General features: G+C 30.7%; 3 protein-coding genes across 3 annotated transcripts; 1 reads left to right on the forward strand and 2 right to left on the reverse strand.

Annotated features, from left to right (window-relative positions):
• Window positions 1-6,813: 6,813 nt before the first annotated feature.
• Window positions 6,814-10,047, reverse strand: LOC131853142 (cuticle protein 3). The gene is made up of 4 exons (XM_059203966.1): window positions 9,986-10,047; window positions 8,258-8,568; window positions 7,703-7,955; window positions 6,814-7,244 (listed from the first exon to the last, which is right to left on the reverse strand). The coding sequence occupies exons 1-4, from the start codon at window positions 9,995-9,997 to the stop codon at window positions 7,146-7,148; spliced, it is 675 nt and encodes a 224-aa protein (XP_059059949.1). The 5' UTR covers window positions 9,998-10,047; the 3' UTR covers window positions 6,814-7,145.
• Window positions 10,048-15,024: 4,977 nt separating this feature from the next.
• Window positions 15,025-19,174, reverse strand: LOC131853105 (serine-rich adhesin for platelets-like). The gene is made up of 3 exons (XM_059203924.1): window positions 18,919-19,174; window positions 16,630-16,818; window positions 15,025-15,859 (listed from the first exon to the last, which is right to left on the reverse strand). Exons 1-3 carry the CDS (start codon window positions 19,071-19,073, stop codon window positions 15,166-15,168), a joined length of 1,038 nt encoding a protein of 345 aa, XP_059059907.1. The 5' UTR covers window positions 19,074-19,174; the 3' UTR covers window positions 15,025-15,165.
• Window positions 19,175-20,952: 1,778 nt separating this feature from the next.
• On the forward strand, window positions 20,953-23,238 carry LOC131853116 (uncharacterized). Its single transcript, XM_059203934.1, has 3 exons — window positions 20,953-21,681; window positions 21,882-21,984; window positions 22,527-23,238. Exons 1-3 carry the CDS (start codon window positions 20,990-20,992, stop codon window positions 22,692-22,694), a joined length of 963 nt encoding a protein of 320 aa, XP_059059917.1. The 5' UTR covers window positions 20,953-20,989; the 3' UTR covers window positions 22,695-23,238.
• Window positions 23,239-23,684: the final 446 nt, after the last annotated feature.

The following is a 23,684-nucleotide window of genomic DNA, read 5'->3' on the forward strand; positions in this document are numbered from 1 at the left end:
ATAACTTAAATTTATTTTTGAATACTGAAACGCTTCTTGTCCTTTAAATCCACAGACAAACTATTACATGCTTTTACAGGTCGATGATGCAAACAGTGCTCCACCAACTTGAAAACGTCTATTCTCCATTGTACATATTCTCCTGCATCAATCTGTTTTACACAATTTCATCTTTAATTATATCTTTGAAGTGAAGTTCTAGTTTTCCAAAATATACTTTGCAAGATTTCCAAGATGACATTAATACAATTGCTCGTATAGCTCTTTGTAAAAATATATAACTAAATATTCGCTCTTTCTTACGTAAAACAATTTGAAATTGATCATTAGGACTTAAAAAATTACATATAAATTGAATAATCCTTCTTACCCCTCTCTCCTCTCTAAGGAGAACAATATTTAAACTGTTAATTTAAATCCATTTGATAAGGGAATTGTCAGCAAAATATTTATATAATACTAAGCTGATATTTTGCTCAACTTTTAACAGGAGTTTAATGAATTGGCTGCCACTTTTGTTTTTAGAAGCATTGTAGCTACTTGATGACAGTAACAAATAAATAATGCCTCTCATACACCTTCGAATATTTGCAAAATTTGAGTCGGGTCGTGACTTTCTCATACACATTTGTTTTATAAATGTGACACATGATGCCGTTTACACAGGAAGACATATTTTAGGTCAGACGATGCACGTACAGCGACAACTTACTGATTTTCCTCGAACACACGTAGATGAATACAAAGATATCATAACAGTGAATAACAATTTCGAAATATCATTTTAATATTTCCATTATCTTAACTCCATGTTTGTTATCAGTGGCCTCAGTGCTCTAGCGGTTTAGCACACCACTTTACTTCTTATGGTCGCAGGTTCGATTCCTCGCACGGTATACCAACATTTATTTATATTCATGAATATGATTGTTTGTTACGGTCTGGGTGTTTTCTATGTATATTATGTATGTATTTAAAAAAAAAGTTCCAATGTAGTTGTTTCAGTTGTACCCATAATACAAGCTCTGTTTAGCTTGGGACTAGATGGCGCTGTGTAAATTGTCCACGGATATAATAATATAATATATTATTATTTTGGTCTACAAATTTATTATCGACCTGAGAATTTCTTTCTTTATTAATATTAACTATATTAATAAAGAAATATCGGGCCTTAATATAAATAAGTTTATAGTAAATGAAGTTAAGTTTATAGTTAACTTTTTCGATTTTTCGATAAAATTGCAGTAGACAGTGACTATGTCTTCTGCAATGTATATAACCAGAGCCGACTGGAGTAGGTACAGCGATGTCAATGTCGGCAAGAAACATCGGGACATACGATTTCTGTACACTTATTGAGTAATGCTACCGAAATTTGTTTAAACTTATTTCTACTAAACATAAAAGTTTATAGTTATGTCTATCACAATCTCCCATCAATTCAAACAAATCTAACAAAGGAAGTAGTTTGGTAGCTATAATAGGTGAGATACCCATTTAGATGAGTTTTTAGTTCGCTAATTATTATGTATTATTTTATTATATAATACAATAATATTATCAGTCATCTTCAGTTTCACTTGTGTTGTACTACTAGTACCGTTGACATTTGATACGATATGAATGAGTAATTAAGGAAATAGAAATATGTGTATATTATTCGGAGAAACACCGAAACTAAGTTATCTACGTACTGTGTCTTCAGAACTGAAGTAAAAAAATAATATTTAGCTACATAGTCACTTTCAAGTGTGGAAAACTACTTATAATGTTTAGATAAGGGAATACTGCCTGGCTATAAGGGTGGATGGTTATAAGGGCAGAAGAAGGTCGAAAAAGAGATGGTTGAACTGTGGGAAAGATGATATGATAAGAAAGAGAGTAAATAACGAGATGACTGCGAACAGGCATGAATGGAATAGAAAAACATATTGCGGCGACACCAAATAAATGGGATAAAGAAGAAACAGATGATGATAATAATGGAATGGTGCTATGCGCTGGCGGAGCACTAGTGAACAATGATAGGATGAAGTCAGGACAGCTTGCCCATCGTGACAAATTCACCAGGAATTAATCACGTCGCTTTCCAGGAAGTCAACCTAACACAGCAATGGGGGAAGGGATTGTTAGGAATGGGGTAAAGTAATTTTATTCCTCATTACTAGCAATCCCTTCGCCCTTATTAATAGGATAATTATACTATTAATAAAAGTGATGTTATGAAACATTTATATATACGATTTGACGTTTTAATGCAATTTTAACTTTGACCTAGTGTTATCTGACTGTAATTTTATTCCGCAATCTGTAAGCATGCTTTCTCAAAGCAACTATTTGCCTTCATATTTTAACAAAAGATTATTCGAAGTATCATGAATGTTATAAATAGACCATAATCATAAATAAAAAAATGGATTATTTACTAATACTAGATAAAAGAAAATTTAGGATTTACAATACCTTGTCAATATAAATATATTACAAATTTTTATATAAGTATATTGTAAGTATATTAAAATTATCATTGCCTGGGGATAAGCTAAAGGGAAACTATAATAATATTTAAATAGTGTGTCAGTGATAAGGTTTACTATCTATTAATGACTAATCAATCAGTCATTTTATACGACAGAGTATCAAACAAACCTCTTAACATCTTCATAAATATTTTCATTTGTATTACTAACTAAAAGATTGTTGTCTCTGAGGTATAGAACTACAGAGTGTAATGCAAAATTCTAACGTCAGACTGCAACTCTGCCTTCTAAGACCTAATATAAGAGAGAGGTCTCTAATTATGTTTGCGTAAATCGATCAAATACTAAACAAACAGGGTTCTATTAAAATTGCACAAAGCTGTCAGAAACTGGACAGTCAGATGCCCAATAACGGGGTAATTGCAAAATATGTAAGTTCATCGTAACCGCCGATGACCCCGCGAATCCTGTTCTACGTGTGGCATTTGATGAAACTAATGGAGTACCTAGCAAATAAACTAAAATAAACTGAGCTCCTGAATTCGTTGAATACTTACTGAATTTTAATATTTACTAGCTATTAACATAACTAGAATTTGCACACTTGTTGCTTGCAAATTTTAATCTTTTAAGTTATTTAATTACTGTTATTCAACCTTATCAAAAAATGTTTAGAAGTACGGCCGTATGTATTTGTTTTATTACGATTTCATCATGATTTATCATCTCATGATAAAGTCAAAAGGCCTAGTAGTAGTAACCTATTTAGTTCATATTATTTGACAATGAACATCATTGAATCATCATTGGCAAAAGTCATAAATGACTTTTGCCAATTCTTGCTGAACTGAAACAGATATTTTTATGAGATCAAATTACAAGCATTGTCAGTTTAAATAAAAGAAGACTTTCAATTCAATTCAAAATTAAGAACTTATTAGGTAACAAACATAAAAAATATAAGCCCTTTCGGTTAGCATTGCAGATTTTTTTTAATTTGTGAGATTTTATGTTATTCCACATTAATTTATAATTATAGTTTTATTCCGTTATTTATATAACATAACTCTTATTATTGCGAGTATTTTTATAATTTATAATAATTAGAATTCTTCGCCTTCATTTGTGTAATGTTATACTTTTTTAGATGCCTACATTTTAAACTTTTATTCATCAATTTTATGTTGCCATATTCTACACAATATTAATGCAAAGTTTATATCGCCTCCACTACTATTGGATTTCCTAATTAAAGGATCCTACATCCTATAAATTATTGCAAAATTTTATAATTTAGCTCGTAAAATGTCACGATAGGCACTAGATACTGTATGATTATAATTTAATCTCAGTGCACGATATGAAGTATCAAAATTTAAATTTGGGTAGGAGAATAATGTAATAATTAATATGAAACAACTCTGTGCACTTTTATAAAAATATAACTAAGTAGATCAGTTAATTACATATTTAGTTGCTAATATTACAAACGAATAATGTAAGTTTATCTATGAATAAGGTAGTCTCTAGAACTACTTCACCTGTTTTAACACTATTTTCACTGTACGAAACATACATTATAGATGGACAATATATGTATATTTCCTATATAGGTATCGTTCAATCCGAACGAAGTCAGGACAGTTAGTTAACTTTAAAACATAATCCTTATCCTTACTAATATTATAAATGCGAAAGTAACTCTGTCTATCTGTCTCACTTACATGACAAAACTACTGCACCAATTTAAATGAAATTTGGTAAACAGACAGTCTAGATCCTGAGAAAAGACATAGGTTACTTTTTAATTCGAAAAACGGTTGTAAGAGGTTAAAAGAGGAGATGAAAGGATGTATATAATTATCGTCATTTTTAAAAGTAGTTATTATTTATAAATATATATATATATATATATATAAATAAATAAAATAGTTATAAGGGTTAAAAGTGGCGTTGAAAGGTTGAAAGGAAGTTTATTTTTATTTTAAAGCTAAACGATGAAACGTTTTTATTGGGTTAGATTACTAAATATGTTTCATTATGTGATCAAGGTCACTATTTTACGCAGACGAAGTCGCAGGTACAGCTAGTATATATAATACATACGTATATCTCAATAGGCACCTATTGAGTTGTCAAGAGCTTTACGCAAAAGATTCTGCTTACAACTAACAAATTCTAATCTGACTGAAGTCATCGTAGGTGGCGCTGGTTATTAGCTTCAAAAAAAAACAAATAATCCTCTCTTATTTCATTGCTATCTTCAGATAGATACGCCAATTCGATGTTATGTTCCCCAAAACGGCAAAACTACACAAGCCATTTTATGAAACTCATTTTGAATATGATATTATATGGAATTTTTTCTATGAAAAACAAACTAAGTCTAAGTGTGGGATGACCACTTGTTTCATAATTTCACTTGTTTTGTCACGATACCGCCAACCCACTTTTCAATGCTTATGTAGTATGTGTGTAGGTGATGGTTGCTATCATTTCAATGCGCCCAGAATCTTCATGTCTGGAAGATGGCGGTGACTAGTATAGATACTATGAACATAGATATTATCCAGAATAGTAGAACAATGTAGCAACTAGAAGACTGACATATTTAGGCCAGCGAAACGCCGTTATGACTCAGCAAATTTGAATTTCGTGTAATTTCGTTGAATTTCGTGTGCGCCTTTAAAGTTATTTTTTAAGTTTGTATGTTTCAATCATTTCACAAATTTATCAACATTACGCTTTATTATGGATTGAATGTAGGTAGGTACTCATTTCTTCATTATTATTAACTACGACCCTAAAATCAAAAGATATATCGGAGTGTAGAGCGCCTTGGATTGCGTTGTGTGTAATCAGGGCTGACTTCTTATAGTATGCTCGCCGAGTGTATATATAGCTATATACTATTATATCTAACTGCTCCAATATTGTCCCTGATTTTTATACCATGTGTACGTTGTCTTATGATCGTGCCATGCATAGATTATATTATTATACTGACCACCAGTACGCATACAGTTTTAAATGTGTCTAAAAACTAAGATGCCTAAGGCTATTATAGTTCGACTACTGTTTAAATATTGCGTTACGTAGCTTAGTTGAAACATTATGTAGACATTACAAACTACAGTATAAGTAATTGAATAAGCAAAAACAAAACACGCGACGGTTAGGTAACGAAAGTAATTATCAAGGAATGACAAGAAACGTACTATTGGATTATTACCTGATCAATTATTTGGTAAATATATGCATATTACTGTACCTACTTTTAATTTAATATATCTTTTTGGCGTTCCAGATTTGTGTAACCTGGATTTGTATTACAAGCTTAACTATTTCGCTATAGTGTAACAGTATATCTATTGCTATGTTGTATTCTAAAGTTATTAGTCAAAGTGAAGGTCATAATAATCGGAGCAATCTCTTTATAAGATGATCTTGCATTCTTAAATGGAAAAGTTTGTTCATGTCCATGGCGAAGATTACGATTTATGATGAGCTATGAATCATCACCTTGTTCGCCATTTTTCAAGTACAGAGTGCTTGAAAAATGGCGAACAAGGACATAGAGTAATATTAAAAATGTCCATTCTTATAAAATCACATAGAGGATAAATACATATATGTATTTTTCTTAAAGTTCATTTCGTTTTATTTTAATAGTATTATATAAATATATATTATAACAAATACAAACACTTTTATTCATACAAAAATAGAGATAAATTATTAAGGTATATACAAAAGTACAAAAGTATGAAAAAATTAACAATCTCACCTAACACTAGTTCAAGTACGCTAAAATTATCACATTTTACATAAAAACATGCATTGACTTAGTTACTGACAATATTGAATTCATTACATTTGTAGAACCTAACAAAATTTTAGTTTAAGAAATATTTCTTTATTTAGTGATATAGCAATATTTTTAAAGTATTATATTACTAATAGGCATTTCTCAAGATATAAACAGTTCAGTACTTTTGTGTAATGATTGTTGTTTTCTTGAGTATTTATAACCGACGTCCATAATTTGCACTTTGTTAATAAATCAACCCATATTAAAATTAAAGCGTATACCAATTACCGCTAAAATATTGAATTAATTACCGTTAAAATTAATTCAATAAGTTAACGGTAACTCATTACTCGATACATATGTAATCATACCTGACAAAAAAATCCAATTAATATTGAATTTATATTATATTGAAAATTTAAAATTGCTAGAAGTAATGATATTAATTTATTTTTTTATAGAAGCTTCGCGAAATTTTAGTACTTTAATATCTAGTGAAAAACTAATATATATATCTGTACTACCGAAATTCTAGACTATTCTATACATTACTATATACTATTCATAATGGCTGACTTGAAAATACAAAAGTTATTTAACATTTAATACTGTCTTCTCTAAACGCAACAAAGAAAGTTTGGATGTCAGTTATAAAATTAGTTCCTACAAATCTTGCTAAAATACTTCTAATACATAATCAACCTTGATTGTAGACCATGTAAGTTTCGACCACGCGAGTAACCATATTTGATTGCATGATCTATTAATTTAATATTGATGGCAACGATGGATGGTCACAATTCTAATTTGAATATATCAGTAAGTACAAAACTATGAATTAAGTTTACTACTTATTGTTGGTAATATTGTCCTTTATAATCAAGCGCTGCCCTCTCCTCTTGCTGTCTGGCAGCTTCAGGATTATTCTTAGCCTCTAAAGCAGCACGTTCCTGTAAATAAATTTCCTATTTTAAGTAAAAATAAAAACTATGCATTACCTATAGTTGATACATTTAACATTAGTTAATGAAATAACCTTGATGTAAACTCATCTGTTCCTCTCTAAACAGATTTTATTAATTTGATTATGCAACATTTAACCTTTTCAATGTAGATCAAGGTAAAACTTATCATGCTTTCTTTGAAAACGTTCATAAAATTGAGTAAACATAACTTTTTACGTGAATTAGATTTTTAATATTATTTATGTAATACTATATAATTGTATTATTATATTCTAGGTATAAAGCCTTACATAATTATTCATGTGAAAATCTATTAATTCAAAAGTAGATTTACATTTTAACATGTACGTTTTAAACTGCTTTGCAAAATTGATAAAAAACATTTAAAAACTATACTGCATTTTAATTAAAAGGAAATTTTGATACTAATAAAAATAACTTACCTGGTTAGCTTTAATTCCAGCGTAGATAAGGTCTAAACCTTTTTGAATTTCAGCGGAGACAGGGGGTGGGGTGGGGATGTGATCACCTTTAACTCGGAAGCCAAACTCATCGGCCGTGTATTCAACTGTAATAACTTGACCATCTGGAGCTGTATATGTGTATGTTCCTTGTTGAACAAGAGCATCCTGATTTTCACCTACTGCCTTCAAAAATCCTTGTTCTTCTGCCTGGATGTTGTTACCAGTCTCATATCTGAAAATATTATTAATACTTTTATTCTAGTAAAAGCGTTATCTTTACTAAATTTCTTAATTTAGTATTAATTCTGAATTTTGTGTAAAATTATCTTAAGTTGAACAACAGTATTATGATAATTGAACAAAATTTAATTATGTCAAGCATTTAATTTATGTAAATAACAATAACAAAAAAGATTACTTATTGTTGTTGACTATATCAAATATTTAAAATTCGGATAAATATTTAAATAAAATTGTTGAACAATTGCAGTTACCTGTCACTATCATATAGTAACTAGAATATTAAGTACTTACGCTGTTTTGTAGCTTCCGTCTGTACCTTGTTCCTTGTCAAAGCGGAGAATAGGAATAAAGGTAGTAGAATCTATCTCAATTTTAGGTCTAAAATCTTCAATTGGTTTCTGTCTATACTCTTGCTGTTGTGGCTGCTGTCTATAATCAGCTTGTTGCTGTCTATAATCAGGTTGGGGTTGTTGTTGTGGTTGTTGTTGATATGCATTGTAGTTCTGTTCTGCTTGCTGCTGATCATCCAGCGGTTGCTCAGGCTTTAACGATACTCTCCTTTGCGGGAGAGCAGTCGCCAGAGATAACACTGCACAAGCCACCTGAAATTCAATCAGTTTCCATTTTGAGTAAACTCAGTAAAATATTTTGCATAGAATAATAGCAGACAAAAGAGCTTAATCATATTCGTAATGTCGCAAGATAAGATGCAGCGAGTACAATAGCAGCATCTTGTGAAACCGGCTCATTCGACACGCAGGTTGGGCGAAAGTGGGCTCCAACATAATATGTATTGGTATTGTTATATATATGTCCACATGGTATTGTTTTCATTCAAATCTACTTCAACTTTTGACATGCTTTGTTAGTGCATCCTAAATCTGATGTTTATTGTTTGGTCTTATATAAGTGCTGCTCGTTTAAAAATGGCAATACTGATTAGTAATACTACGCAATACGACTTGTATAATAGAGAGGTATGTAGTAAATGATATAAGGACTTATAATGGTTATCAAATGTACAAGTCTATTGAAATCAAACCAGTTTATACACTACTAGTAGTAGTTTATATAGTTGTATTTATAAAACGGAATTAAAGAGTAAAACATTAACCTGAATTTCATCTGTTTCTTTAAAATTAATAACGAATATTATTATTATTAACTTTAACGATAGAGTTGAAATTCAGGTTGCTACCTAATAATAAAAAAGTATGTGTTAATTTATATTCACTATTTTTATAATTACTCCTTTATTCTATATACAAATGTGGGGTGTATTTTTTAAAATAAATTTCGTCTTTGCCCTGAACACCTATTTTCTATATATCATGTATGATCAATAAACCATTAACCGACATTAAGTAGACGTAACTTAACCTCTGAGCCCAAATATATATTGACCTAGTAAGCATAGTATTACACAATTCGTAGACATGACGAACAAGATGGTTTATATAGCAATGTCTTCAAATTATAGGTCTGACAACTGCGAAACGTACTTTCATTATAGGGAATTTAAATATACAGAAGAGATAATTTTAAATTTAAATATGTTTATTACAGTAACTGCGAAACTACTATATACAAGACATATTGACGAAATAGAGTAAGTACTATGTATTACATTTTAATTATATCAAATTATTATTAATAATATTTTTCTCTAATAAAATTACATTTTACGGAACAAATTAATTAGATTATTATCATTCGAAACGATACAATATATAACGATTACGAGTCTCGGTTATTAATAAATTAACATGTACTTCTTCATAATTATTCAAATTCAGGTAATTTCTGTATTGTAATACAGATATATGAAAATCATTAGATCTAGAATACTATATAAGTTTAATGTCAAAGTTCAATTTGTCCCTTCTAGTTTTGGTCTCTCGTATCTATAATCTCAATAAAAACTTTACTTTCACAATTGCAGAAAATAAATGTTTTTGAAAGAAATCCGGGACTGGCTATAATTTTTTTAAGGGTTGTCACTGAACTTTCCGAACTTACCAGAAGCTTCATTGTTGTTTATATGATGTGACGTGCGGCGCCGGGGCACGTGGAGTCTAGTGAACTATGTCAGAGTGGTAGTAGTTCGCTCACTTATATACCACACCCCTGCCACTTACCGCCGTATGCTCTGCCATCACACTTTCATGCCGGTACAGCCGCCGCAATACGCTGCATCTGCGGCGTCTCTCATTGATTTCAATTTCGATATCAAAAAATCATGACACCATAATAATATGAAACAAGATGGCATTGTTCGTGTGCTCTATTATTGGTATCACATGGCCGTCACGGTTACCAATACGTATTTAGGTGTATTGATATATTATGGCTTGCTGTTACGTCAAAACATATTGTATAGATTTAGTAATAGCAAGCAATAGCAAGTAATATGCAATAATAATAAGACTTCAATAGGCTTTGCTGATGAAGATTTATACGTAGTAGATGTATAATTCTGAATAAGGTGATATTCCAAATAAGTTGGAGTAGCTTCTAATAAAATTAAATTAAGAAAATATTATTATTTTTATATTAATCACGATTAAAATCTATTTAGAGTTTTATTATACTACAGAGATATCTCTGTAGTATAATAGAAATCTATATAGATTTTGTTATTATTTTTTTTGATATTAAATATTTTTTAATCGAATATTTTTTTAGTTGATGTACTTTATTATATTCGTATATTACGTACTATTTTGACATTCGTGCTTTTTATACATGGTATAATTATTTAAATTACATTTTAATGTCAGAATTACAAACTAGCTGTTCATCTATATATATAATAGCCTACCGTTCCTCATAGACAGATGCTACAACTAAGATATTAAACTAAAGTGTTTTGAAAATTTTAATAACTGCCAGACAAAGAAAAATCAAGGGAAACTCAGCAAAATATAAATATATTGCAGTAAGCATATAATCTATACAATGATTTCTTCTTAAAAGTTAAATCCTTATTATCAAACTTTTTCAATCATAATGGCTAAGAAAAGGTTCCTCGAAAATTATAGGTAGAAGAAGACGAGGAAAATAGTTTGTCTAAAATAATAATGGTAATATCAATCAGTAGCAGTTTCGTGGAGGCTTACAATGATTCAAGCAATGTTTACATTAGCCAGTTACATAAAGAATATAAAGGCGTTCTTTTCGCTCGTCAATGTAGCAACATGTTAGTATCAGTTATCAAGGCAACTTGTGCAATAAGTTCAAAAGGGTGCGTGCAATGTGAAGCCACGCCTGTTACCATCCGCACGATTTCCGTTGCTTTTTGCCTAGTTAGCTTGGATAAGCCGTTTTTACACTACGCCTAATAACAACCAATTATAAATACATAATTTGACGTACAGCTCATTATTATTATTGTATAATTTTTTTTTGATGCTCTTATAATATTTTTATGGTATTTTGATATATATATTAGGGTGGGTTACTAGTATGGGGGGAAAAAAGGCTATTAGTGATATATAATACATATCACTAATAGCCTATTTTGTCGGTGTAGTGGTTACACGTACTTCGTCTGGCTATTGTTCATCCTTCGGCGATACAAATATACATGGTTATATCTTTTAAATAATATTATTTATATACGTACTAGATATATATTTATAAAAAATATTAAATATGTCTATGACATAACTCGTACCAGTATTTGAAGCCCTGACTTAATTTACTATTAGACATTATACCTAAATAGCGTTGAGTGCTATTGAAATCTATTTTAGTACAAAAATAACAAAATTAAGTAGTAAGTATTTACTGACAGCTCAATTTTATTAGTTAAAAAGGTTAGCAGAAAAATTTAAATAATATAAATCCATTTTTAAGTACTATATTTGTTTTAAGTACTAAAAAATTAATTGAGCAAATCCTAAGAAAATATAGGGCTTTGTATTATTCTTTCCCTTTATATTGCTTACCAATTCCATAGCGTGCACATATATTTTGTGGCAAATAATAAGATTAATTTTATTAATTGATAGTCCATGACTTAGCATTTTAAATTGATTACATGATTACTTAATTCTATACAAATAAGTAGCTTATATTATTAGCATGCTGATATATAGGTTGGCATAATCGTGACAATTAAACTACTAACTAAAGATAAGATAACATCTTAGTCCTCAGCAATAGTAACCTTTGAAGGATATCACGGTCGTCACAATGTCACAGTAGCTATCACTTTCTGTCAGATGGGCAGTCAGATTGTCTGACAGTCCTTGTAAGAAATGTAGTTGATACACTAATCATGTTTTTAAGAATACAACCAGATGTGTCTACGTACAGCGTCCGAATAGATGCGGTTACATAACACGACTATCACGAGGTTACTGACACCGGCGCGTGCCGACCACATAAAATACTTCTAACACTTTAAACCACACCGCAAATATTTTATAATTTCTTATAGGTGACATGATTGTAATTAGTAACAAAAATAAATATTAATACAAATAAAATAATGTAATATAATTAATAAATAGTCTACAATATTTAGAAGTATAAAAATAGCTTTCCCGTAATTCTAGTTATTTAGAATCATTAGATCTAGTGTACGTAAATTGCTGTTCGATTACCATATTTCTTAGAAGAATGTAGTAGAATCTTTTTTATGTAAATGGAATGGTGAGCAAGCTGACAGCCTACCTGATGACAAGCGGTAACCGTCAGCTACATACATGTACAGCACTATTACTTACTACGGATATTACGTTATCATGTGACCGGCATTACCACTTATGCGTTGCCATTCCAGAGTCTAACTACGAGACTAAGATATCATATCTTGTAATTTCACTGCCGATCGGAACCTTCAATTAATTAAACAGATGAGATTGAGGTACCCATGCTGATATTATATTTTTTTACAGTCTACTTTTGGTAAACTTCTTCTTCTTTCGTCTACATTTGGTTAGACCCTGACGTCAGTAGTTATGCTTTTAAGTATTAAAAGCATAACTACTGACGTATAGACTTAGACCCTGGTCTAATGCTGTTTCACAGCTCATTCATCGCATCGCATCATCATTCCTGACAATTTGCAAAGAAATCGTTTCTACCGCGTCCATGAAATAAGAGTCGTGTCCGTCTTGGTTTTTCTCATAGATGCTTTACGGCTTGGATCATTGTCGATAGATTTATTTGTCGCTTGCCTTGGTTTTCTCGTGAGGAAGATCGTCTACAACAGATGTGATTTCATCTGCGTTGCAAAGTCTTTTACTATATAAAAACTCAGTCAAGCATCATTAATCGTTAGATCACTATACTACTACTACTTCACACAAACTTCCTCATAATAAAAGACATTTGTCCATCCGTCCACAGCTTGCTATGTAATCATGGAAATCATTTTAGATTATTTTAAAATACAATAAGTACCTAAAATTCCTAATATTTAACTATTTATAGTTATTATTATACGTATTATAACAATATCAAAACAAGTTACTTAATAAACAAAAAATTAACGTTATAAACAAAATCATATTAGAAACAAAGAAATAAACAAAAGGCGTTATAACCATTATTACCATATAACCACCATTCACATTTATCTTATATATAAAATTCTCGTGTCACAGTTTTCGTTCCCCTACTCCTCCGAAACGGCTTGACCGATTCTCATGAAATTTTGTAAGCGTATTGAGTAGATCTGAGAATCGGCCAACATCTATTTTTCATCCCCCTAAATGTTAGGGGTAGTCCACCCCAAATTTTTATTTTTTATTTTTTAGACAAAATTTTTAGTTTCCATTTTTTTATGATACAATATACAAAAATACATACAATCCTAAATTTTCACCCTTCTATCATCAACCCCTATTTTTACATAGCGTTATTAATTTATATGCCAAAACAACGTTTGACGGAACAGCTAGTTTTTATATATAATCAAGTTTTTGAAAATACGGTAATTGTAGTTATTAACGCAAGTCAGTGATTTCTCAATAAGCCGGTCCAAGTAAGAACACTTCTCTAATTGTACGCAGCGTAAAGGAATGAATTGATCTTGACATTTGAATAGATATTATAATGTCCTACTGAGTTCTGGCATGCAAGGTAAATATTTACCAGTGATGTGTGTAACGGTAAAGTGAAACTTTCCTTTATACATTATATAGTACATAATACATATATGTATATATATATCGTATTCATATATATAGAAATAATACAAACTATTATATAACTTGGAACATATTTATAACCCCATGGAAAGTTTTTGATGTTTCTCGATAATTCACAACGGTCATTAATTGTTACTATTAATATTATTATTCATTATGGCTCATTACTATCTATTGATAATCTTTGCAAAAAGCAGAGTATTGAACGCGATTTTACTAAAAAAATATGTCCTTTGTTATTTCAACGTAGACCCATTTCAGCCATGAGAAGCGAGCTATGAGTTATTTCATCAGATAAAAATTAAATCTCTAGATTTTTGATGATAAACTTGACAATGACTCACGATGAATTATACATAACTCACGATACCTGCGTCTTAAACTGAGTGATTCCATAATGTTTCCCAGAGATTGATAAGTCTTTATTTTTATGTATCTAATACCAGTGAGAATAGTTTAGTAAAACTAAAAAGATCTTTCGTAGGTCCAACAAACTTCAGACAAGTAGTCATTAAAAACAAAAAGCTACGCTTATATGCCTAAGATTTAACTTTTCATTCATAAATGAAAATTTTAATATGAAATGATCTTGGTATCTTGGATCTAGGTCTATCTACGAAATCTTTTTAACTCTTAAATCTTTATAATATGTAAATAATGTCAAACAAATAAAAGTAACAAATATAAATCTGTGCATATATTCTCTAAATAAAACATAAGACATCAACAACTTGTTTAATATGCAACGACGACAGTGAAGTTACATTCATAATCACATTTTCTATTTATCTTCAGGAATTAAATACTAAAATACGATCAACCCGTACAACAAAACGTAATGTATTTTCAATATACATTTTGTATTATAATTATTTTAATAAAAACATTAGTCTGAAATTTTCTATAGAGCACTATCGGATATACATAAAAAAAACTATATTAATGGCGATTATTTTATAATTAAATATCCTATCAAAAACAATGGCACCAATTCATTACTTATGTCAACACATTAAATTAATATTGTCTATACTATCATCAAGCAGCAACGGTAGTAGTAGTAGTAGATAATTCTGTAGTCGATGATTCTGATTCAGATGGATTCGAATGATCTGCTGCTGTTGATGTATTTTCAGCAACAGTCGTTGAAATTGTTTCCGTAGCCGCTGTCGTTGTAGACTCTGAGACCGCTGTAGAACCAGTACCAGAAGATTCCGTCGATCCTGCTTCAGTAGTGGTAGTAGATCCATCTGTAGGTGACGTCGTCGCTGTAGTAGTTGAAATTAATTCTGAAGCGTTTGTAGTAGATGATTCAGAAGGTGTAGTTTGTTCACCTGCTGTTGTTGTTGTAGAATTGTCTGAAGCAATTGTTGAGGCTTCTGTTGATAAATCAAGAGCTTCAGTCGTACTACTTTCACCTGAATTAGTACTTGTTTTATTTGCACTATTTGTATCATTACCCTTAGAAGATGCAGGTGCTGTAGTTACGCCAGTTACGGGTGTGGTTTTTGACTCTGGTGAACTTGAAGAGGGAGTAGATGATGTTGATTTTCTCTGATTTTGACCACTTGATCGTGCACTAATTGCCGGTGCAGGTTTTGATTGGCCATTCAAATGATGATTTAGAGCTCTTCCAGTTTTTTCACGGCTATTACCACTATCTGATGTTGCTTGAGGAATTCTTGGTATATGTTCTCCAATTGGTCGAAAACCATTCTCGTCGGCAATATATCTATTGAAATATAAATAACATGTCAATTGTGTGTGTTATACAACAACAATGCTATATTATATATCCCACAGCACGCACATCCATTATTAATTAGCTAATGCCTGTTTTAAGAAAATTAAGTTCCTTTATAAAGCCACAATTAATGAATATTTATTAAAAACAATATGAATTAACAATTTATGGTATATAAAATCTGCCAACGGTACAATTATATACGGTTATAGTCTATCTTATATATAATTAGTACAGTAATATAGAGACTAATAATAATTCAATAGATAATGTAAGTAAGTCTTAACAAATCACAACTTGTTAAAATTTACTTAAATTATTTATTCATGTTGTCTTCACTGACCTAATAATACAGTTACTAAATAATAAATTTATTAATCTAAATTAAATCTCCTTTTATAAGTTTAAACTGCCATTATATGTACAATATTATTCTTAAAAAATTAAATATGGAAACATTCAATTTATAGTACAAGAATCATTATCTCATTACATTATCATTACATAGTATAAATTAAAGTCGCTGTCGCTGTCTGTCCGTATGTATGCTTAAATGTTTAAAACTACACAACGGATTTTGAAGCGGTTTTTTTAATAGATAGAGTAATTATAGAGGAAGGAATATATAATACATGTATACCCGTGCGATACCGGGGTGAGTAGCCAGTCAAGAATAAAGATTATAACTTTACTCCTTATACCACAAAGAAATTAGCAAGTTACTAAGTATGTTATTAGCGGAGTGAATTTGTAATTACCTTACAGTGATGACAGTACCGTCGGGTGCTGTATAAGAATAAGAACCTTTCTGTACATGAATCTCGTTACTCTCATCACTCTCATTACTTTCACCACCTTCGTTGCTGCTGGAGGAACGTCCCTTAGCTTTAGGAAGAACTTTGTCGTAGGAAACTTCTTCGCGTTTTATACCATTACCGGTCTCGTAGCTGTAAACGTAGGTAATTATTAGAAATTATCTCTCATAAATACTGTTGTAACCAGGTTATACATATAACCTATAATAATATTATAAAGTGATAAAGTTTGTTAGTTTGTGAGATTGTACAGGGTAATCTATTGAACATATTTTGAAAATTCTGTTAACAATACTAAGTCACGTTATTTGTCACTGTCTTAGGCTATATGACATCACTCTACGACTAATAGTAGAGGAGCTGCAATGATTTTTTTTGCAAAAACAGGGAAAATGTAACGCAAACGAAGTCGTGCGTGTCAGCTAGTTATATTATAAAGAGTATTAGGAAGCCACTCCACTCAGAATCTTACTTCTATTAAAGTACACTTATGATTAATAATAAATTTTTTTATAAATACAGGCATTGATACTTTGCATTCGAACGAATTCAAAGTTAAATAACTTTATTACTTTAAAATAAATTTTAATTATGTTTTTCAATATGAAAGCCTTTATTATAGTAGATCATACGGCATCTTCTTGGCCATGCCTTTAAAGCTCGGTTGATCATTATTTGTGGGATTTTCTTGACCTCTTCCCGTAAAGTCTTTTTAAGCGACAATATTGTCTTCACTTTTCGCTTGTTCATTCGCCTCTTCAGATCCCCAACAAAAGTAGTCCATAGGAGCACAATCAGGACTGTTTGGTAGCCATTGATGAGATGGAATGAAAGTAATTCTGCTTGTCTTAAGGAACTTTTGGGTCTTTTTTGACATATGACTTGGGGCTGAGTCTTGATGGAAGACACAGTCCTTATTTGGGTACAACTTTGGTATATCGTGTCGAATAAATGGCTTTAAGATCTTCTTTATGTAGTAGTCTGTATTGATCTTTGCACCGGGTGTCACAAATCTGAGAGAAGTACAGCCATTTGCCAAAATGCCCAACCATACCATAACACCCTTAGGATGTGACTGTTGTTGGTATACGTCTAGGTCTTTGCGAGTTTGTCCTCTGGATTTGTACTGGACACGTGTTTGACGATTACGGTTAGCAAGGTAAAACCATGCTTCATCAGTAGTGATGAACTTTTTCCAACGATTACATCTCAATTTCATATACATAGGCCAAGAACAGCAGTATCTCTTTTGCACCGAACCTGGACTCAATGCTTGTACTTTCGGTTTTTGGGCCAACTTTTTATTAAGTTTTTTGTCTATTTGATACTTCACAACATGTCTCTTCACTTTCAAGATATCGGCCATCGCTTGTTGTGTCGGAGGGTTTGGGTTATTAACCATAGTTTCCAGTTGTTTGAATTGGCGTTCCGTTAGTGGTGGTTTACGACCCGGCGGTTTACCCTTTGGCTTGATTTGGTTAACATTTTCACTTCTCTTCTTGATCTCAGTTATGGTACTCTTAAGCAATTTGATTTTCAGACCTTTAAAGTGTTTTATTATTCGAGAGTATGACCACTTAATACTTAAAAAGGCCAAAACCTGATGTTCCACTTCAGGAGCTGTTCTGCCACCATTTTGATTGTGATTGGTATTAAATTTAATATAAACAAAAATAGAGAATTCAATGTTTATTTTTATATGAAACCTGATTACTAAGCTTTCATTACAGTTTTACAATTAACTATTGAATTCGTTCGAATGTAAAGTATCAATACCTGTATAACCCGAAGCACTTTCTTTTTAATAGATAGGTACTAAGTGTATTTATGATGAATTTATTTAAAAATTATGAATATCAGTCTTTATTCACAATTAAATATTATAATTGAAGTAGGTACAACTACTGTTCTGAAACATTTTACAGGCATTTAAGAATCAGGTACAATCAGTCACTTTTTTAAAATAATAGTTTTTTAGAATTTAAATAGCCTATGCGCTAATTACTAGTAAATTAAATGTGAAGACTGCAGTTTATTGATATGAATATGGATAATATAGAAGGTGATATTATTTATTTATTCTTAGAATACGAATACTTTATTCAATATAATATGAAATAAATTACTGCATCGGCTATATTAATGTCAGTACTTAGGACAGAATATCTGTATTCTATATTTCTAAAAATATTAAAGTATTATCTGTGATACATTCGTATTTAATATTATTACCTGAATCTGTATGTTCCATTCTCTTCCAATTCATCAGACTGTGAAACTATTGGTATTACAGTAGGTTCCGATTGTTGTGAAGCTGCCCTTTTAGGGGATGGTGCTGCTAATATACAAGTCGCAGCCCAACACAAACAAAGCAATCTATAAAACATTTTGATTATGTCCACTCCAGAAATTCACTATTGAGTGATACTCCAGACTTCATGACCACATATAAGTAACACTCATCTATTTACACTACCCTCCCCCCGCCTTCCGGTGATACGAGCCTCAGCGGACGCTAAATACTTCAACCTTAGCGCTTGACTGATGTGTTCTTCGGAAAATTGCACAATCGCCAAAGTGTCAACAATGAGACATTATCGGTGACGATCCGTAGCGATTAAGTCTAGCTATAACAAGGTCTTATACTGCGTAGCTGGAATCTGCTGAAAACTTCACTATTCATTTCTTCGGAAATACCAATATCTGAAACTTTTTCAGGGAAGCTCTCAATAACTAAATAATTAACAACCATTTTCAACACTTCTGGTGCTGAAATTTTGCTATTTGTTCATAACAAAATCAAATATATATATAATATAGCTAAAATTGGTCGAAAATCATTTTTATTGTTCTAAACTCTTTAAATATTTTTAATTAAATATATACCGAAACTAGATAGATATAAGCGCCAGTTAATTAAAATCAATGTTTTTTAGACACCGTGCAGTCTGTCATATGGTAATTACATAGAAAATAAGGTAAATGTATTTCATTTAAATATTTTATTAAATATGTATATTGTATATATTATACTAATGAAAAAGCCTTCTGCAAAAAGTTTCTATATATTAATACATGGAACATAAACTCTATCTATTTTTATGAATACTCCGTAGGCGCCTACGGAGGAGTATGGATTTTCGATGATGAAATATGAAATTTCACACTTATAGTTTACATGGAGAATGAGTGCATATTATATCAATATATAAAATATTATACATACACACTACCGTTATGTTACCCAACTGATGACAAAACATCAATAGCAAATAATATTAATATTGTTAATTGTCAAATCAGCGAATCGAGGCATGTTTCCGTGGCGTTATCAAGTATTTGACCATGGAACCTTAATAATGTCCAAACTTATAAATTTAAATTAATTATGCTATATTCGACAACTTATTATGTAGAAATTTTATCCCAATTACTCCAATCGTGAAAACATAACTATAAGTATAAAGTAAGTTTTTTTTTGTAAGTAAGAAAGAAAACTAACATAAAGCGATAAGTTTGTATAAACAGAATAAGATGTTAAAGGGAAATGAACGAGGGCTATGACATCAGAGCATTTAGCGTTCTATTATTTACTACTAGGAAACTATATACATATGTTACATATATACAAATGTATGACATATTTATGATATATTATTAAATAGTTCATGAAACTACTATTTTTCGTTTGCCTTAAAGATATACTTCATGGAAACATGTTATCATAGATATCTAAAAGATCAAGTCAACGTATATAAATATGAATCTTTCATATTTATATACGTAGTGTATATAAATATGAAAGATTCAATGCTTTTTCAGTCTATAATTTATGAAGTTTATTAGTATTTTTTTTATAACTATCATTATTTTTCATACATATATTAAGCGTAGTTATAAAATGACAAAAAACACAATATTCAATTAACAGTATGTAGTAATAAATATATTAGCAGCTCAGTCGTTTGTCATATAACGAAGATGATATTTACAGGTTCGTTACAAGATATTACGCATGTGTTAAGTTATATGATTGATTTTGATTAATTGAAAGTTAAACGATAAAATAACTCGAAATACTTCCGTGTACACGAATTACTCAAATATTGATGTCACAATGAATATTATTTTATTATTTCTATATTTAGATCCTACACACAAACAATGAATTCCTGTCAGACTAGTGTTTTGATGACGAATACAAAAACAAGCTTTGCCTAACTTATCCGGCTGACTCACATGCATTACAAATTTAGTCGTCTCGGTGATAAGCTGGTGTGCTTTTAATAGAAAAATACAAATTATGATAATGTTAGGAATTACTGTTAGTTTAATATTATTAATTAGTGGACATATTTATGCAGATAATAATAAGATAAACGTGAACGTGAGACAGGTTAATGATGATTCGTCATCAATATTCATTCCCGTAGCTGTTATTTCTGATGAGACTCGTCAAGCAAAAGCAATTGATTCTACAGTAAGTAAATCAATAAATATAAATCCTTCTGAGAAAACATCAATTGAGAATAAGGATCAAAAAGTGTTCAAACTTTCTAAAAATTTTGCTGTGAATCCAAATAGAAATAAAGAAAAACACTTAGGAGTTGACCAGCCACTGAAGGTTGACATTAATACTGACCTACAAATACCTGTTGCTGTAGTTTACGAAGAACCAACTACCCCGAATAATGTCAGAAAAGTTACATTACGCAGAAAAGTCACAACCAAGGAACAATCTCTTAATCGGCGACGCACTGAGAACGTAACTACAATTCCGAATAAACCTATATCAACAGAAACTAGATATAAACCAGAAAATGCTACTTTGAAACCTCAATTAAAAACAACAGAACCTACAAGTACAACGCCAAATAGTTTAAAAGACTCGGAAAATAATTCTACAAAGAAAAGAACACGAGAACGTGATCCCGTAGTGCCAATAATTCAATCCGAGAACCAAGTTTTCTCACATAATGGTGTTTTCCACTATAGGTAAGTCAATTTGTCTTATATATTATATAAATACTAGCAAACCCGCAAGCCGTTGGTCCTACACCGTCCACAAAAATGCATCCAAATCCTTTCAGCCGTTTAAGAGGAGTCAGGCGATTAACACAAATAAAGAAGAATTATATATATATATAACAATATTTATTATACACATTTGCTACAAAATATTATTTTATTTGCAGTTATGAAGGTGGCGATGGTACCAAAGCTTTTGAAAAAGGAGAACTAAAGACATATGATGACGAAAAGACTGGCGAAGCCGTTGTGGGTGGGTTTTCGTATAAGGTAAGATTATACTCAGTAAAATTTAGTAATTTACATTAACTGTGCCCTGACAAGAGGTCAATCATTCCATGATGATGAGTATAGGCATTACGTCTGCTCAATACATTATGAGCAGGGTTATACAACGCAGATTCAATGACTTATACTTTATGTCAGTTGAATTATCTTACACGGATTTACTCATCTGTAAAGTAAGAATTAGAAGTTCACATTTCAATTGATTTTAAAGATAACAACAATCCCCATTAATTGTAACTGTCTTTTTGTTTGCTATCGATTTTAAATTAAAATGGATATGTCATAGTCTTTTATTACATACAATTTATAGACCGTATCGTATTTCTGATTAATTTTGTTTGTTAATGAACTATTGTTTAGATTTTGTTAGTCATTTAAATTATTCTTTACTAAATTTGAACTCATGACTTTCGTTGTCTAAGAGTTAAAATAGTAAAGACGATCAATAAATAGATAACTTCTTTTGGTGTTAGATAGATGCCTCATACACATATATTATATACGTAAATTTATATTTTATTAAGGATAAGGATGGACAAGATTACAGTTTATCATATACTGCTGATGAAAATGGCTACAGACCTGTGGGAGCGCATCTGCCAACGCCACCCCCTATACCGCCCGCAATAGCACGTGCATTAAAGTACCTCGCTACTAAAACCACGCCCGAACCTGTTACAGATTCTATTTAATAATAAAATTGTTATATGAAATAAATTTTATGACCATTATTTTATTTATAATCATATATCTACTTATTTAGAACTGATACGCAAAATTATATTTTTAATAATCTTTGTACGCTTAATATAATTACACGGTATTGATTATACATATATTCAATTTTAAATTGTACTTTATAAAACTTGACTTGGAAGGTTTTATTAGTCCTTATTACATGTAATTTTATTAAATAATCTATCTCAGAATATACTTACGTACTTAGTGCATAGAAATCAATTTTAATACCGTTATTGTTTCTCCGAATACTGTATGTTTTCGAAAATAGTATACGTATAACTAATATAATCTATAACTATTGACATATATTATTATAATAAATGTAGGTACATATGTAATATTAGCTTGGCATGTGTTATCATGTAACTCTTGTTATTATAAATACAAATCTGATAATTTCAGGAGTGTTGAGAAAGACCGATAATTATACATTGTTATGAACATAACGACTGCATTTCGATGAACATATTAAATCCAACTTGACTAAAAGGGAACCTTTTACTTAGTAAGAAATTTAAAAAACTTCTCTTGTCGTCAAACATGTAATTTCTTTCGTTTTTAAGTTTTAATTCACTTAGGTATCTCTATGCGTATACCGAAAATCTTTTAGAATAATTTATAAATGTTAATTACTTTCTATTAAAGTATATAATTATGAAGACTTCATTATTTATATTATTTAATATTGGTATTTCAAGAACGAATCATTGTCAGTGACTGTATTTAAATCTCCATGAACCTCTATTGTTTCATCATTTGAATGACAAACATTCCGATTAAATAACATCTTCCTATTTAGGTGTATCTCTCACACCGTTCAGACGGTGTTCTCATCGATGACCTTGTGACGACGCTCACTTCAATAAACAGGTTGTAAGAGGAACGTCGGCATGCTAAAACGGCGAGCTCACTGGGACCACTTTTGCTTTCTACTCACGTCA

Source organism: Achroia grisella, unplaced genomic scaffold (genome assembly GCF_030625045.1).
Source record: "Achroia grisella isolate CSIRO2021 unplaced genomic scaffold, CSIRO_AGI_Agris_v1 utg1179, whole genome shotgun sequence".
Lineage (NCBI taxonomy): Eukaryota > Metazoa > Arthropoda > Insecta > Lepidoptera > Pyralidae > Achroia > Achroia grisella.

Coding starts and splice junctions, on each gene's coding strand:
- LOC131853142 (XM_059203966.1), bottom strand. Junction 7,956..8,257: donor GACGGAAGCTACAAAACAGC/GTAAGTACTTAA, acceptor TAATATTTTCAG/ATATGAGACTGGTAACAACA. Junction 7,245..7,702: donor CTGGAATTAAAGCTAACCAG/GTAAGTTATTTT, acceptor ATTTATTTACAG/GAACGTGCTGCTTTAGAGGC.
- LOC131853105 (XM_059203924.1), bottom strand. CDS start 19,073: ATGTTTTATAGATTGCTTTGTTTGTGTTGGGCTGCGACTTGTATATTA. Junction 16,819..18,918: donor AATGGAACATACAGATTCAG/GTAATAATATTA, acceptor CTACGTTTACAG/CTACGAGACCGGTAATGGTA. Junction 15,860..16,629: donor GGTACTGTCATCACTGTAAG/GTAATTACAAAT, acceptor ATATTTCAATAG/ATATATTGCCGACGAGAATG.
- LOC131853116 (XM_059203934.1), top strand. CDS start 20,990: ATGATAATGTTAGGAATTACTGTTAGTTTAATATTATTAATTAGTGGA. Junction 21,682..21,881: donor AATGGTGTTTTCCACTATAG/GTAAGTCAATTT, acceptor TTTTATTTGCAG/TTATGAAGGTGGCGATGGTA. Junction 21,985..22,526: donor TGGGTGGGTTTTCGTATAAG/GTAAGATTATAC, acceptor TATTTTATTAAG/GATAAGGATGGACAAGATTA.